This window comes from Orbicella faveolata, unplaced genomic scaffold (genome assembly GCF_042242905.1).
Source record: "Orbicella faveolata isolate gen_17 unplaced genomic scaffold, um_ofav_v1 contig_35, whole genome shotgun sequence".
NCBI lineage: Eukaryota > Metazoa > Cnidaria > Anthozoa > Scleractinia > Merulinidae > Orbicella > Orbicella faveolata.
The window spans coordinates 20029879-20045661 of NW_028301564.1; the positions used below are offsets into that span (position 1 = coordinate 20029879).

General features: G+C 49.7%; 4 protein-coding genes, 1 long non-coding RNA gene and 1 pseudogene across 5 annotated transcripts in view; 2 read left to right on the forward strand and 4 right to left on the reverse strand.

Moving 5' to 3' along the window:
* The window catches only part of LOC149103671 (uncharacterized), a 209056-nt gene that overhangs the window by 56037 nt on the left and 137236 nt on the right, over positions 1 to 15783 (forward strand). The window lies entirely within an intron of this gene.
* LOC149103676 (uncharacterized) lies at positions 367 to 1391 on the forward strand. Its single transcript, XM_089273318.1, has 2 exons — positions 367 to 973; positions 1022 to 1391. The coding sequence occupies exons 1-2, from the start codon at positions 387 to 389 to the stop codon at positions 1389 to 1391; spliced, it is 957 nt and encodes a 318-aa protein (XP_089129444.1). The 5' UTR covers positions 367 to 386.
* Positions 874 to 2454, reverse strand: LOC149103677 (uncharacterized). Its single transcript, XM_089273967.1, has one exon. The coding sequence runs from the start codon at positions 2452 to 2454 to the stop codon at positions 1459 to 1461; it is 996 nt and encodes a 331-aa protein (XP_089130093.1). The 3' UTR covers positions 874 to 1458.
* LOC149103678 (uncharacterized) lies at positions 2476 to 2901 on the reverse strand (annotated as a pseudogene).
* On the reverse strand, positions 12188 to 13393 carry LOC149103679 (uncharacterized). The gene has a single exon (XM_089273964.1). The coding sequence runs from the start codon at positions 13235 to 13237 to the stop codon at positions 12236 to 12238; it is 1002 nt and encodes a 333-aa protein (XP_089130090.1). The 5' UTR covers positions 13238 to 13393; the 3' UTR covers positions 12188 to 12235.
* Positions 13368 to 14272, reverse strand: LOC149103680 (uncharacterized). The gene has a single exon (XM_089273970.1). The coding sequence runs from the start codon at positions 14145 to 14147 to the stop codon at positions 13368 to 13370; it is 780 nt and encodes a 259-aa protein (XP_089130096.1). The 5' UTR covers positions 14148 to 14272.

The following is a 15783-nucleotide window of genomic DNA, read 5'->3' on the forward strand; positions in this document are numbered from 1 at the left end:
ATGAGTTTGCATTATTTGCTCCGAGGGGCAATCGAGCGCGGAGCAGACCTTTACAGCCCAAGCAAAGAGGCTTACGAAATGCTCAAAGCGGCGGTTGTTGGCGGACCGAGCCTGGTTTTCACAAGACGGCACGAGGCCGGTGTGACACGGATAAGATCGCATCAGTTCGAAGAACCTCGTCTTTGCAAAAAGATTCTCGGTTTCGACGCCAGCGCCCTCTATCTCTCGACCATGCTCAGAGAAATGCCTTGCGGGAAGGAGAAGGTCGTGCACTACAGCGATGACCGCCAAGCGGAAGCGGCCGAAGTTCTGATTCGCCGGTTGAAAGCTGGGGAGTGGTGGGCTTCGCCGAAGTTCGCATAGAGATCCCGAAACGTTTGTGGCCAATGTTCGAGGAGATGTGCCCTTTCTTTTACAACAAAAGGGTTCCTAGCGAAGCTGTTCCGAAACATATGGAAGAGTACTTGGCAAGAACGGGCAGAAAGCGCGGAGACGGAAAAAAGCTTGTGGGGGCGCTGTCCGCAGAACGGATGCTGGTGTACGCCCCTCTGCTGCGGTGGTACGTGAACCATGGGGCGGTTGTCACGAAGGTTTACAGAACAATCGACTACGACGCGGGAAAGATCTTCACCTGGTTCGTGGAGCAGGTGACGGAGGTGCGCCGGACAGGAGACGTGGACAGAAGCAAGGCGCTGCTCGCCGAAGTGTTCAAACTGCTCGGAAACAGCGCTTACGGGAAACTGATCGAAGCGCTGGAGCGGCAAACGAACGTGATCTACACGAAAGACGAGAAGGTTGTCGACAGAGCGCTGCGGAGCGCGTATTTCGAAGACCTCGACGAGATCGGGGATACTTACGAGCTGGAAAGCCGCAAGCCCCGGATCACGATCAGGCGGCCGTTCCAGATCGGAATCGCCGTCTACCAGCTGGCGAAGCTGCGGATGCTGGAATTCTACTACGACTTTCTCGACAAGTACGTCGACAGAAGAGATTTCGAGCTGATCCAGATGGACACGGACAGCAACTACATGGCGATCTCGGGCGAGCGGCTCGAGGACGTCGTCCGGCCAGAGCTGAAGGCAGAATTCGATGCGGAAAAAAATCAGTGGCTGGCCTGGGACAAGTGGAGTGGCCGGACCCCAGGTCTCTTCAAGCTTGAGTTCGAGGGCCTCGGGATGATCGCCCTTTGCTCGAAGTGTTATTACGCCGACGACGGAGAGGGTGGCGAAAAACAGAAGTTCAGCATAAGGGGATGTCGAAAAGGGAGAACGAGGTGTCATGGCAGCGGTTTAAGGAAGCGTTGGAAGGCAGCAAGGACATGGCCACCAACCGGGGTTTCAGGATGCGGGACGGCCAGATCGTCACTTACGAGCAGGAGAAGCTGGGGCTGAGCGCTTATTACGACAAGCGGTGCGTGCTGCCCGACGGGATACACACCGAACCAAGCGAATATCACATCTAGTTCACGTCAGCGGGAGGAAGAGTAGTGTTTGGAGGGACAACGAGCAGCTCTTCGCGCACGAAGCCGCGCTTGGGCCCGTTGCGCAGATAGCAGAGAACGGGCTGATCCGGTTTGATGAAAGACCTTTCAATGTTGTAAACTTTCAAAGACCAGATTGGATCCGTGGCTCTTTGCAGGCCCCCTTCAAGCTCGCCGGGCTGGTAGAGATAACGAACCTGGACAAGAGAGGGGAGGATTTTTTCGCGTTTTCCAACAGGCCTCGTGTAAGGCGTCGACGGCCGTGCGTAAACAGGTTTTTCTTTGATGGCGACGGCGGATTTCTTGCCGATAAGGCTTGTGACCTCGTTGTTCAAAGCCGAAACAACTTCAGGAAGTCTTTTCACCCAGGCGGTGGACCGCTTGCCCTCAGGGAGAAGCATCTCTACGGCGTACTGGTGGCCGAACAAGCGCTCTGCCAGGGTGCGGTTGAAACGTTCGACAATGGCCTGGTCGCGGTGAATGTTAACGTGCCCGCGCCTGATATATGTCTTGTGCTTTTCCATCTCTTGTGTGACAGCGCCCATGAATTCGCGCCCGGGGTCAACCTGCAGCATTTCAGGCCATTCGAGAGGCGAGCGCTTGTAAATCTTCTGAAAGGCCAGGGCGACCTCATCAGAATTTTTCGAAGTCAGGGGTTCGGCCTCTTTGTAGCGACTGGCCACGTCGACAACGGTCAGCGAGTATTTGAAAACTTTGCGGCCGCGAGGGAGCTTGTCGTGCGGCGGAAAAAGAAGGTCCGCCTGATGGACCTTGTTGGGCGTTAGAACGTCGAATTTCGGGCGAGGAATCCGCTTCGGCGCGGGAAGGTATATCTGCCAGAGCGCTTGCCTGATCAGCCACTTTTTTGCGGTTTCTTCAGGTACCTTGGCGCCCTCGGCCAATTTTTTGATCGCGGCGATTCCCTTCCAGTAGCCCCTGGGACCGTAGTAAATCTTTGCGAGTTTGGCGTCCATATAAGTAAGGCGTAAAAAAGTTTAAAGGAACCGGAAGGCTGCGTAGCCCAGAGCGAGCGCCCCGGCGCCCACGAACGCGAGTTCACCGTTTTTCTGCTGCTCGCTCGGCTGATAGAAATCTGAGAACTTGGGCTCCTTGGGCGGCGCCACCTGCGCACCGGGATGCGCCTGGTTGTAGAGTTTGAAGGCGTAGTCCGCGTTGGTCATGTTCTGTTTGGCCTGCTCCTTTGTTTGCGCGTTGGTCGCGATCCAGTCGAGAAGTTGTGTTCGGTCGCGCGTTAATTTGGCGTAAGCGGCTTGATAATCCTCGAGAGCCTAGTCGTGGCGCTTTTTTTCTTCAAACGCGGCTTTGTCGCCCCCGCCGAGAGCCCTCGCCAGATAATAGCCGCCGATAAAAGCAGTGGCGTTCAACACAGCCCCGCCAATCATGATCGCGATGCTCGCCATGGTATTATATAGCAGAGTCTTTTTTCAAATCACAACTCATTCCTGTTTTTCCTCGAATGTTACCAAGTTGTTCGCAATCCAGACGAGAAGGTCTTCGGGCTCATTGTATTTTTCTTTGGCGTTTTGATACTTCCCGGCGGCTCGCACTTGAATATCTTTCAAAACCTCCGCACCCTTTTTGTCCAAGTTTGCCTCGATCCAGCTGGAGTTGAGAAGTGAACTCTCGAAACGCTCAAAAAACTCCTTGAGTGCTTCGTCGTAGCTCTTTCCATCTTCTATCGCGGATCTCGAAACAGTCTCGTGAACGTCGACTCTTGTAATACTTGCCATGGCGCGATGCTAAAAGAGACCGTTTTATTCAAAACTAAAAATTTCAAACGCTGGCGGGTAGGATTTTCTGGTCCTGAAGGTACCCTTTTAGCGCAATGCTGCCCGCCATGACGGCGGTGAACTTCATGTAACTCATAGAGCTGCCGCTGGGATCGGAAGTGAAATTCTCTTTCACAACCTTTTTCGCGGCCCAGCCGATGCCCGCGGCTAATCCCGTGAGAGTTGCGGCGTCAATGATGGTCTTGACAAGCTTGTTGTCGGACATAGCGCGCTTGATATAAGGAAAGAGCGAAAGTTTAAAACAAAATTAATCTGTCTTGCCTGCGGGGCTGTGCCCCGAATTTTCACCGCGCGGAGCGCCTGACTCCGCCGAGAATTCATCCAAGACCTTTTCTATTTCGATCTCTTCTCGCACCTCTTGTTTTATTTTTCTCCGTCTTTCTCTGTCTTGAGAGACCTTATCGGCAAACATTTCGTTGGCAAGCATTGTCACCGCTCCGTAAGCATTCCCGGTGAGATCGACCCAAAAAAGCGCAATCCCTGCGATTGCTGCTGTATAGATGAGAACCTGCGCAATGCTTGCGAGCGGCATCGTGAGATATGAATCACGCGCAAACATTTAAACCATTTTTTTTAATCCTCCTGGCCGTGTCGCGCGAGCAGGTTCTGGCTCGACACTCGCTGGTTCAGGCGCGGGCGCGGGCTCCGGCGTTTTGAATTTGTCGAACACGGGCTTGGCCATTGCCATGAGCTCTTCACGCTTGTAATAGATCCCGAGCAGGGAAACGCCAACGCCGCCAATAGCGATCCATTGGTTGGCGCTGAGGCCGCCGCCCTTTGGGCTTTCTTCTTTTGTTTCGGATGCTGGCTTAGGGGCCTCTGAGGCGGCTTTTGCTTTATTTTCCGCGTAATAAGCCTCGGCCGCTTTCTTCTGTTCTTCCCGGGCCAGACAATTTCTTTCGGCAACCATTTTTCCGGCGGCCACACGCTTGGGGTTTTTTACGCGCTGCGTGGTTGCAGTCGGAGTTGTCGCTTGCTGTGTGACATCGGCGGCGGGCGCTGCCTTGGTCTCAGTGATGGCGGCAGGCGCTGCCTTGGTCTCAGTGACGGCGGCAGGCGCACTCTCGGATTGTTCGGTTGACATTGAAGCGAATCGTATTATAAGCAAATAAAAAAAGTTTAATTGTTAACAATTTGTCAGCAAGACCTCAGCATTTGTCAGCAAGGCCTCAGTATTTGTTGATGAATGGTGACCATTTATTCTGCAGTTGCTGAGCCAGGTACTCCCTCAACGTCCTCAAAGCCCTCAAGCGGATTGCCGTTTTCATCACGAGAAGGGTGGCTCTGCACCGGCAACTGTGTGGGGTTCCACCCGACATCCCCGGGGCGCGGGGCAGAGCCCTGCTGTGGGCTATAATCAATATGTTTCGTGGCAAGAAACCGGCCGCACTTCAAAGCAAGGTTGCCGGCCAGATTGGAGAGCTCTTTGTTCAAGATGTAGTCTTTTCTGAGCTCTTTTTGGTAAGCCTCGATGTCTTTGATTTTGACGGCCATTCCAACCATTTTGGTTGCAAGAAAAATGAAGCTGTCGATCAGGCTTTCCGTTGTCTTTGAGCCCACGTACGCCTCATAGTGTTTGGTGTATGTCTCGACATCTTTGTCGCTCAGGCTCCTCACCTCCTCGTGGGTCAGCTGCACTTCGATGGCCTTTTTGGCTTTGCCTGCGGACACCAGCACGGCCAGCTGCTCGCGAAGAGCGGGAATGTCGTGTCCGGGGGCGGTTGGAACAAGGCTACCTGCGGGACCACTCGACGGCTCGGGCTCCGTTTGAAGAAGGTTCATAATTTCTGCTAACGAGGCGTCTTCTCCTGCAGCCATTGTGCAAGGCTATATTGAGCTGCAATTTTTTATTCAAATAACTTTATTCCGTAGGGGTGGCGAAGTGCGAACACAAGATAAGAGAACTTTCGCTCTTTCAGCTTTGAAATCAATCCTCTGTACTCATCCGGGGAGAGCTCGCCGGCGTAATCCTCGAATATGGCTTTCGTGGTCCTGGCCGAGGGGTGTAAAAGAGGACGATCGCCGCTACGTTCTCCCGGAAGGAAGCTGTTATGCCGGTCAACTTCTGGGTCAGCGCCCACACGCTGATGCCCATATGCCGTGCAGAAAAGGGGAGATTGACCAGCTCGCCTGTGCGCCCTTTCACATCTTTGGAGGCCGCGCAGTCGTCGAGGATTATGAGCGTGTTGGTGCCCTCGGAAAGCCATCTCACGAGCTTCAACCACCTTTCCACGTCGTGCTGCTCACAGACTATCACATCCATTCTCGGATCGTTTTCGCCAAGCCGGTGGTAGGTCTTGTTGTGCGTGAACGTCGGACAGATGAGCACGATGTAGTCGAACTTTCCGCGGAACGGGCCGTAGAGCTGGTCCACCACGAACCTCGATTTGCCTGAATTAGTCGGCCCCGCGATGAGAGCGTTGGAGGGTATCTTGCCGGGGTCCATGTTCATATTCAAACCTGTACAGATTCCAACTGTCTGTCAATAAGATTGAACTGGTGTCGGAGATGACGAATACGTGGCATTTCACGTCGCCTGAGCCTTCAGCCTTCCGCTCAGTTTTCAGCTGGATCCCGTCCGTAGTGTTCACAATCCGCGTGCCGCTGCCGTGCATGTCTTGGTCCGTCATGGAGCGCATATCAATCACAAGCCCGAACTTATCGCCGGTGTAAAACTTCGTCAAATCCTTGTGCTCCGTTTTATTTTTGTCTTTCACAAACAGGTTGCGGGCCTCTTCCCACATGTCCTTGCCTTCGATGCCGTCGCTGTAAAGCTTGTTAGGCGCGCCGTTGACCGTGACGCTGACTTTCGTCAGATCGGGGAAGACGAATTTTTCTGAATCTCTGGCGCCCGCGGTATACGTCTCTACAAATAGGAGGAGGATGGCTTTTAGCGACCTTCTCGGGGTGTTGACTTTGATATTGATCCTCGTGTCAGTGTCTTTTTTTTAAGTCCACCTCTTTGTCATGCAGCACGTTGTTGTAACTGAACTCTTTGCCGCTGGAGTAAACGCTCCGCGCCTCGTCTGCCAGAGTCTTGCTGCGGATCATTTTGTACTCGAGCTGTATATTTTTCAGCTTCTATTTCAGCTGGGTTGTGTCGGAGCCTTTGACCACGTGTATAGCTTGGGCAAGTTTTACGTTGAACGTGAGGTCGTTGTAAAGGGCCTGGGGGTAGAAAACGCCGTGGTCGGTTAAGATCTGATGGTCAAGCCTGATCCGGTACTTTTTTCCGTATACCCCGTTCAGCTTGTGTTCAACGGCGGCTTCCGAATCTGATTTCTTGTCTCCCGCTTCTGAGCGGATCTTGCACAGATCCTCGCTCTGAATCCCTTCGAGAATCCTGTTGTCTCGCTCTTCCTGCGAAAGAAAAAGGTCTTCGAAAGTTTTGTAGATGTCATACCCAACCGTGTCTTGCAGGATAGTGCCTGCAAACTTCACGACCAGCCTGTCAACGAGCGCCCGCGTGACGTTCTGGACAAGGAAATTGTTGGCGTGCCCTCCAGCAAGGTCGATATCAAAGACAAGCGCTAACGAGCCCGGCACCAGAACCTCGTTCTCGTTCAGCTTGGGCACGGAAACGTACAGAGTACTGCCGGGGTTGGCTTCGGAAGGGGCAAAGGTGCTTCGATTGACCGCGCGCTCGGCCTTCATAGCGTGTAAGGTCTTTTCGCTGTACGTCGCGCGAAGGTTCTCTGGAACTGCCATTGTGTATAACACTCCGGCGATTATTTCTAATTTGAAAAATAATAGGCTTCAAATATATCGCTATGGCGGAAGGCGGTGGCGAATTTGGTTACAAAGACCCGGAACTTGACAACCGGATTGACCACGACGATGATGGTGATGGAGAACAAGAGGGTGACACGACCCGTCCTTTTCATCCAGGCTCGGCGTCCACTCCCTACCAACCTGGCGACCCCTACCACGGGGGCGAACAAACGGAAATGTCTTCTATGCGGCACGAGCAGTCCGGCCTGCCTGACACTTCTTATGCCGAGACATCATTTTTTGGAGAAGATATCCCTTTGCTTGAACCAGATTCGGAACGGGAATTTCTCATAGACCGGTTAAAAAGAGTATTTACCAACTTTAAAGAGAGTAGTTTTGCAATTATGAAAGGCACCAAAGGGAAAACCAAGGGTAAAATTGTTGCAGTAGGTACGGGTGGAGGCGAGTACAAGATTATGAAAGATGACGGGATAAACTTGACGCAAAGTTTTTTAGACAGGTTTGCAGACAAAATTGGGCCAAGAGCTGCAGATGTCACTGTAGAAGACAGGGATACCATCAGAGAAATGAAACAAAGACAAAAAGAGGCAGAGAAACAACTACAACAGGCAGAAAAACTCGCTTCGCAAAGAGAACAAGAAAAGAAAGAATTGGAAGTTCTGAGACGCAAAATCGAGCAAACCGACGCTAAGATTGATGACATTCAGGATGAACATGGTTCGAATCTTGAAAGTGAAGCAGAGCTGCGTAGGCTCAAAGAACTGAAAAAGAACTATCAAAACGATCTTGAAAACAAGAAAAAAGAATTGGACTCGCTGGCAAAAAAATCAAGAAACATAGAAAAAGAACAAGAAAAGGTAGACAGACTCAGAGCCAGCATCGCAGCAAAAGAAAGTGAAACAAACGCCATGGAAGAAAAAAACGCTGGACGCTTTGAAAGAGCAGGAAAGCGAGCTGCAGCGCCAAAACGAGGAAGACCAGGTGATCATCCAAGATGAGAATGCCTCGCCCTCTGAAAAAGAGGCCGCAGAAGGCAGAGTTGCGGAAAGAAACGAGGAGATCGCGCGTTTGCAAACTCAGATCGCGGAAAGGGAAAGGGGGCGGCCTCTCTTGGAAAGGGTCAAGGAAATCTTCAAAAAATATGGCGTGACGTTGACCGCTATTCTTCTCGCCGCCGGGACCACAATCGGCGCTGTCATCGGGGTCCTCACCAGAGGTTTGAAAGCCACAGGCAAAGCTTTGGGAAATGGCCTCAAAGATATTGCCGCGAAACTTGGTTCTCTGCTGCCCGGGCTGATTGGCTCGATTGTGAGCTTCCTTTTCAAAGCCGCCGGCCAAATCGTCGGGTTTCTGGCCGAGCACACCTGGCTGCTCATTCTTGCCGCGGTGGCCTTTTTGTTCGAAAAATATTTTAAGAAGCAGCGTTAACCAGCGGGGCCACTTACCTCCAAGCCATGAACAGCAAAGCCGAAAAACCAACTACACCGACAATGACAGCCGTTTTGTTAATTTCGTGTTGCGGTGTTTTGTCTGCGCTGCGCGCGGCTTTTTGGGTCCGGGGCGAAGCCCCGCTGGAGCCTCGGGCTCAATTTTTTGCGCTGGTGGCTGCGCTTGTTGAGCTTCGGACGAAGCTGGTTTCCTGTGGGGTGGAACCACACGCCCTGATTCGGTTGTTACGGCTTTGTGAATCGGGTTGGACGGATGGCTGTTGGGAGGGTTAATTTTTGAAGGGCCGCCTGCCATTAGTTTGAGCCCAGCCTTTTTTGTCTCAGGGTTTACCTCGTTGTTCACACCCAGTTTCATCCCGGAGACCGCCTGTTTCAGCTTGTTGTTGTAACCGATCGTGCTTGCGGTGTTGATTATCATCTGAGCGGGCATGAGCCAGGCCATGGGGGCAACAGTGAGATTGAGCCTGACCTTCGCTTGGTCAACCGCGAGCTGGTACCTTTGCACGCTAGCGGCCAAGTCGGGCTGTCTGATCGCGTCTTCCATTAGAACCAGGAACTCGCTCTGGGCTTCTCTCGCCCGACCGCCATAGCCGAGAATGCCGCTGCGGACGTTGACTTGCGCGCCCAGGACACAGTAAACGAAAGCCTCGATTGACTGATTTATTCTCGACAAGCCCGCCTGCGTCAAACCATTCGCGGTGTTTGGCGCGAACCAGTCCGCTTGAGCGTCAGAAGCGGTCCTCGGCTCGATGTAATAGATCAGGTTTCCTTTTATCCCTTTCCCACCTTAATCACTGAATTTGTTCCATCCCGGGTATTGGTAGTCAGTTTTAGTCGCGCCTGACGCGTACACGTAAACGCTTCCCAAACCGTGGTTTTCCCCGTGCATGAAGCGGAAATCGCTCGAGGGGGAAATGCCGAACTCGCTGCATATCCTTTTGTACGAAGCGACGTCGTAATGATTGTTGTATTGGTTGAACGGCGGGTCTCCGGGCAAAGCGCTCATGCTCTGAATTCCTCCAAGTTGGTACAAAATGCGCCTGACCGTGAAATATACGTGGAATTTGTAGAAAGCTGTTATCTGCGGGGGGAGATCCATCCCGCTGTCAAAGATTTCGCGAGAAACTCCGCACCCCTGTGTCGCACAGAAAACCGCGAAGTTGAGCTGCTGCGGCCAATATTTCATGTCAGGCCCTCCCAGCCAGCGTTTTGATTCGACTGTCGACGTGTGCCTGAGTTTGGTGTCTTGAAATATTTCTCTGAATTTCGTTGTGAAATGTTGGTCAGGCGTGACGTAGATTTGGATTGGGGCGTCGAATATTTTTTTCAAACTTTGCGCTTTGCCGTCGAAAGGTACGGCAGGGATGGGCAAGGAAACTTTTGAACCAAGCGGCGCCAGCTGGTAAGGAAACCCTCCAATGGCCCCCGAGCGCTTGTCTTCCAAACCGAGCGCCTTTTTCATTTCCTCGCTCCAATATTCTTTGTCTGAACCGAAGACGCTTTGAAGCGAGCCTGGGCACTCTTTGAAAAAGATTTCTTCTGTTACGTTTTTTCCGTCTGTACTCCCCTGAGCAATGAAACGAGATCTATCGGCCTTGGGGAAATGTCCCACAAATTCTCTCCATGCGTTTGCCTTGGCAATTGAGTCTTTTATCACAAGGTTTGGATCTTTCCACACATTCGCCATGTATTTTGAACACATTTTTATTTGTTGAATATAAAAATGGTTGTTCTCATTGTTGTCACGCAGCAGAACGGCGAGACCATCTATTTTGAAGAACCGCTCCCAGGAGCAAGCTATGTCAGACTTTTGAGTTGTTCTTTTTTCAACTCGTGGCATAATCTGAGTCGTGTTGGCAGAATGTTTTTCAAGGAACCGACGACGTGGTTGCATCTTTGCCTCAAGGGCATTACAATGTCGAGAGCATTGTAAAAGAACTGCAATCCAGTTTTGAACATTACAAGAAAAAAGGGAAATTGGTCATAGAAACGAATAACCCCAATTCTGTTCTTAAAATTACAACCGTCGCTGCCAATTTAGGCAACACTAATCAAGCCAAAGAAGTTTCCGTTGATTACAGTTTGGCCAATTTTCTTGGAATCGGGAGAGATATGAGGAAAGAAGAATATATCAAAAAGCTTAACAGCCCGAGTTTCTACTTCATCCACTGCGATCTCATCGACTCGACAAAAAACTTTTTGAATGGAAAGAAGTCAGACCTTCTTGCCAAGGTTGACGTCAGAGGAAAGCCTTATGAAAAAGTCAGCTATAACATGGACTCATCGCAAAATGCTTTCCGTGACGCTTCTACAGACAAGTTCATAAATAGCATCACCATTAAAGTGAAAGATGAAAATGGTGAACTCTTTGATTTCAAAGGCCTGCCGCTTCTTTTTGAATTAGAGTTAAATTAAATTTCTTTATATACGCAATGTCTTCGGCAAATCTGTTGCCACCAAGTGCACCGCCTGACATCTATCCAAGCCTTCCAGAAACGATGAATGCCGAAAATTTCCGGTTAACCGAGATCAGCAGAATTGAAAAAGAAACATCTGCTGAGGTCGAGCATTACAGGCTTGTGTTGAAAAAATACAAAAAAGCCCGGAAAGCGCTTCACTATTCCCTGGTTGGCCTTGGTTCCTTCACAGCAGTTTTGTCTTCTGGGGCTGTTGCAATATCACTCACTGGTGTTGGAATTGTTGTCGGCGCGCCTGTTGCCGGGATTGCCGCTTTATCTGGCGCAGTTTCCACTGGCCTGTCCGTTGTCAACAAGAAGCTTGAACGCAAAGTCAATAAGCACTCGAGAATCCATTCTCTGGCTATTGCAAAGCATGATTCGATTAACCTCGCCGTCTCACAGGCTCTTAATGATAATCGGGTTTCTGACACGGAGTTTCAACTGATCACACGTGAAATGCAGAAATATCGCCAGCTTAAAGAGACTTTACGCTCGAACTTCGCGCGATGAATGACCTCGGAAAGCCTGCAGCTTTGGTTCTTGGAAGCCATAGTTCCTTTTGTTATAACCTAAGGTTTCATTTCTCTAACTGTTGTGTTTCTTTGCTTTCCGCAGCTTTCTTTCCGGCCCCGCTTCAGCCACCCGCACTTGTTCGGCGCTCGTGTCATCCCCGCTCGAGCCATATAACACCCGGCTCGCCTCTTTCTAACATACCGCACTCCTTTGTTGTGCCCCCGCGCCCCACAACCGTTTTGCCCCCGCGAGGGGCGGTTGAAACCGGTTTAGACCGGTTCGTTCCAGTGGCCGCGGCCACCTCGCGTGGCGGGGCGCTGCGCGGGGGTGCCTCTGTTGTGAGTAGTATATAGGGAGGCATACAAATACTTTTTCAAAGAAGGAGCCGAATTTCACTGTTCGCAGCCCCCCCAGGTTAACCGGCCCGAGCCTGTGAGGGTCGGTTAACCTGGGGGGTCTGCTAACAGTGAAATGAGGCTCCCTCTGCGAAATGGTATTTGTATGCCTCCCTGTATACTACTAATGTATTGTTGGGCACTCGAGACGAAAAGCGTTAGTGCCAGACCATAACAAGAGCTTAAATAGTGGGTTAATGTAAAGGGCTGAAATGGGCAAAATAGCAAAATAGCGCGAAAATGATCGATGAAACCATAGAACTGGAGAAAATGTCAAATCGAAACAGGATAAATCTGAACAAAACGAAACGGAATTGAATAATAATAATAATAATAATAATAATAATAATAATAATTAAAAAAAGAAATAAACTATTAAAACCTATTTCAACAGTGTTTACATAATGGCTCCCTCCTGGGTTTCAACGTCAATATCAATGTTCTTAAAGTCACAAAAGGCTTTCCTTCTAGCTCTTGAACCTCTTAGGCAGATTAGTGCGGATCTTAGTAAAGCGAAGGATGTCCTTGCTCTTATCCGGGAGATTGTTTTAGCATAATGTTCTTTCTTGATGGAGAGCAGCTGCGCCAGTCTGGAATGGTATTGCAAGCACTCGTTTCCCATGCCGCCTGTTGACGTGAAAATAAGGGGTGTACAAGTTCCTTGTTCGATATCCAAGATCCTCCTCGCGTAAAGGCGCTTCTTCTCGTTCTCATGATTGCGGTAAATCTGTTGGAGCTCTAGGTCCCTATACGAATCAGCATTAGGGTGACAAACCTTCACGTCAAAGAATGCTGATCGTTGGTTCTCCCAGAACCCGCGCGCATGAATATCTAATCTCGCATCTGGGGCTCGATTAGAACCTCTTCCCAGCTGTTCACCCGAGATGTCTTGCAGGACAGGCTCAATCTCAACATCGGTACAAACCATATTCAGGAGTTCGGCTTCTAAGTCCCTCAGCTCATTGTGATGTTGGGTAACGAACCCACCTCTTTTGCATATCATTGTGTGGTCCACTGTAAAAACATCACCGCATACACAGGTGGAGGGGATATCATCAACCGGCCAATCGTAGCGCAGTTTGATTGCATCGCGGAACTCTCTCTTATTTAGATTGAAACCCATTTCACGAAGGGGGAGTACCGTCAGCCAAAGAGATGACCCTTTTTCCGCAGCAAGGTCAAGTGCCCGTTGAACTTTCTGTGGGGCTACCCCACTGATATGCTCTGCCCTGTCTTGGAGCACCGTTGCTCTCTCACTCCTCATTGCCTGTTGTAGTGGCTTGACCAAAGAATCATCCGGCATCTGATGGGATTGAGCCACGATCTGTTGGACCAGCGGGATGGTAACTTTGACGGAGGAGGATTGCTCAAGATTTGCGTCAAGACACGGGTTTGTCATGCCAAGCCCCCCTAGACGGACTGGCAGTGCTAGAATGTCCCTGTCCAGCCGAGTGCACCTATGCTCCGTAGTTGCAGGGATGAGCACCTTAGATATGGCATTCTCCAAAGGCTCCAATAATTCTTGAATATCAGGCAAAGTTCTCGAAAAAATAGGTCCATCGGTGCTTGAGGCCAAAGGTGTAAGCAGCATAACACGCTTGAGGCTGAGAAAGAACAAACTCTGCCAGCTTGGTAATCTCGCTGACCCAGTTGGTCACCTTCTTGCTAACGTATTCCTCTAGATATTCCCGTGAACCTATCACCGCACCCAGATGTTTTTGTCCCTCTACCGTCACATTGACAGCCGTGTCCTTCAACACTTCTTTCACGCTTGCCTCTTTATCTGGCTTTGAGATAATCCAACATTTCTTGGGGTTGGGAAAATAGCTAAAGACTGGGCCAAGGCTGTTGAGGGCATCCCACCATTTCTTGATTTCCAGTACAGAGCCAGCTCCACAGGCATCGTCAGCAAACCAGCGCTGTTTAGTACTGGACGCCGCCTGCAGGCTTGTGATCAGCGGCTGCACACTTAGGCCGTAGAGGGCCATAACAAGTGGGTCACCCTGTGTTGTTCCTTCAGCTGACATGATCTCTTTGCCGCCGGTAATAAACAAGCGTGCCGACTTCCTGTAAGTATTGATGGCATATGCTGCAATTACAGGGCAGAGAACCCGGATATTATGCAGTGAAGTTGCTCTGTTAAGTGCATTGAATGCATTAGAAGCATCGATGAGCAATACCGCGTCCGTGTCATCTGCTTCAAATATGGCATGCATAGCATGTATAGCAGCCTCGCTGCCGGACTTTTGACCAGCGCATAGCTGGAGTGAACCACTCGCCTCAACCACGTCTCCCTTAAAAACGTTCATTACACACTTTCCAATAATCCTTCGTATCACCTCGCCGACCCCTATAGGCCTCACTGCACCTTCACCTTTATCCAGGGGAATCAATCGGCTTGCCACCAGTGGCTCTATGGTTGCAGGGTCGATATAAGTTGATAATAATGATAATTATGAACAGGAATTTCTCACTTTTACCGCACCTGCTTCCCCAAAGTATTCCCCTGTAATGTTAATTCGCTCAGTCGGTGTTGTTTAGGAGCTGTTCAGGACATATAGTATTGCTATTCTAGCCTGAAGAAAGGATAAGATAAGGCCTTATGCGTCCCATGGCGCAACGAGGACAGATGACCACCTAGGATACCCAAATTTCGGTTTATGCATTTTGATCTGGCGGCCACATCCCCCTAGCAACCAAATTTATCAAAAATACAGTCGAACCGCTGGTTGCGACCACCTCTCCTCAGCGACCACCTCTCCTCCGCGACCAGGTTTCCAAAATACCAAAATTACTATCTTTCTAACCTCTTGTTAGCGACCGGAACCATTTTTAGAGCCAAAAGTTTAAAATTTTCTTATTTTTTTAACCTTCCGCAAGCGACCACTTGACAGATAAAGGAACGGTAATTGGATAATACGGCGTTGTAGTTTATCAGAAGCGAACCATGATACTCTGAATAAGTACCTTTGGAAAGCTTAAATATTTCTGTGGCTACTAAAAGTTATTATATGGGTTTAGATGGGCACTGACGCTTGGGGTAAGTCTCTGTAGTTACCATTTGCTAATTCATATGGCAAAATTTCGATTCAATATGGTCTAAACTCTCGTGAGCGACCATCTCAGCTTACGGGAGGTTCGACTGTACCTGTCTCCACCCCCCTCCTCCGGGAGTGATGGACGGTGTTTTTAAAAAACTGTTATAGGGTAACCTGCAATTGAGTAGCACTCCAGCAGGGAGGGGAGAGTAGCAATATCTTTGTCGCTTCACACTGTGGCAAGGAAAGCGAATTTCAGCGGCTTCCTATTCAACCAGAGAGCTCATTTAAAAGAGCTACTTTCCTTTGTCTCAACTTTTAATTTTGAAATATTAGATATATTAAAACTAACGAAATTAACGTCTCCTATGACGCCAACTGTTATGACATATGCTGACTAACATATGTGATACATGTGAAGTCACGGATATTGCTGGTTGACAAAATATTACGCCGGAAAGGTTGCTTTATCCTTTGGAGTTAAAGTACATTGGGTAAACATCCTAAGCTCACAACAGTCATACTGAGATACCATTTCAAGTACCTTAGCTCGGTGACCAGGGTCAAATCGAACGCAGGTATTGTTTCTCAATAAACATATCAACCGCAGTTGAAAAGGATTTCATTAATAAGCCTCTTATGCTTCATTGTACGAATTGTAGTACAGATATCTTACCTCTTAAACATGCAATATTTACCTGGGGTCAGAGCCAATAACACTGACAGTCGCGAGATGGAATTTTCACATTTTGCGACTGAGTTTCATTTCCTGTGGTTTGTTATTGGCTTTTAATGACTCAATGATAGGGTATCCTACGGCCATATGTTTCAGCGACCATGTGTTCGTAGTGATATTGATCCTGATATTGATCCCAACAGAACCGCAATGATTGTATTACAATCATCG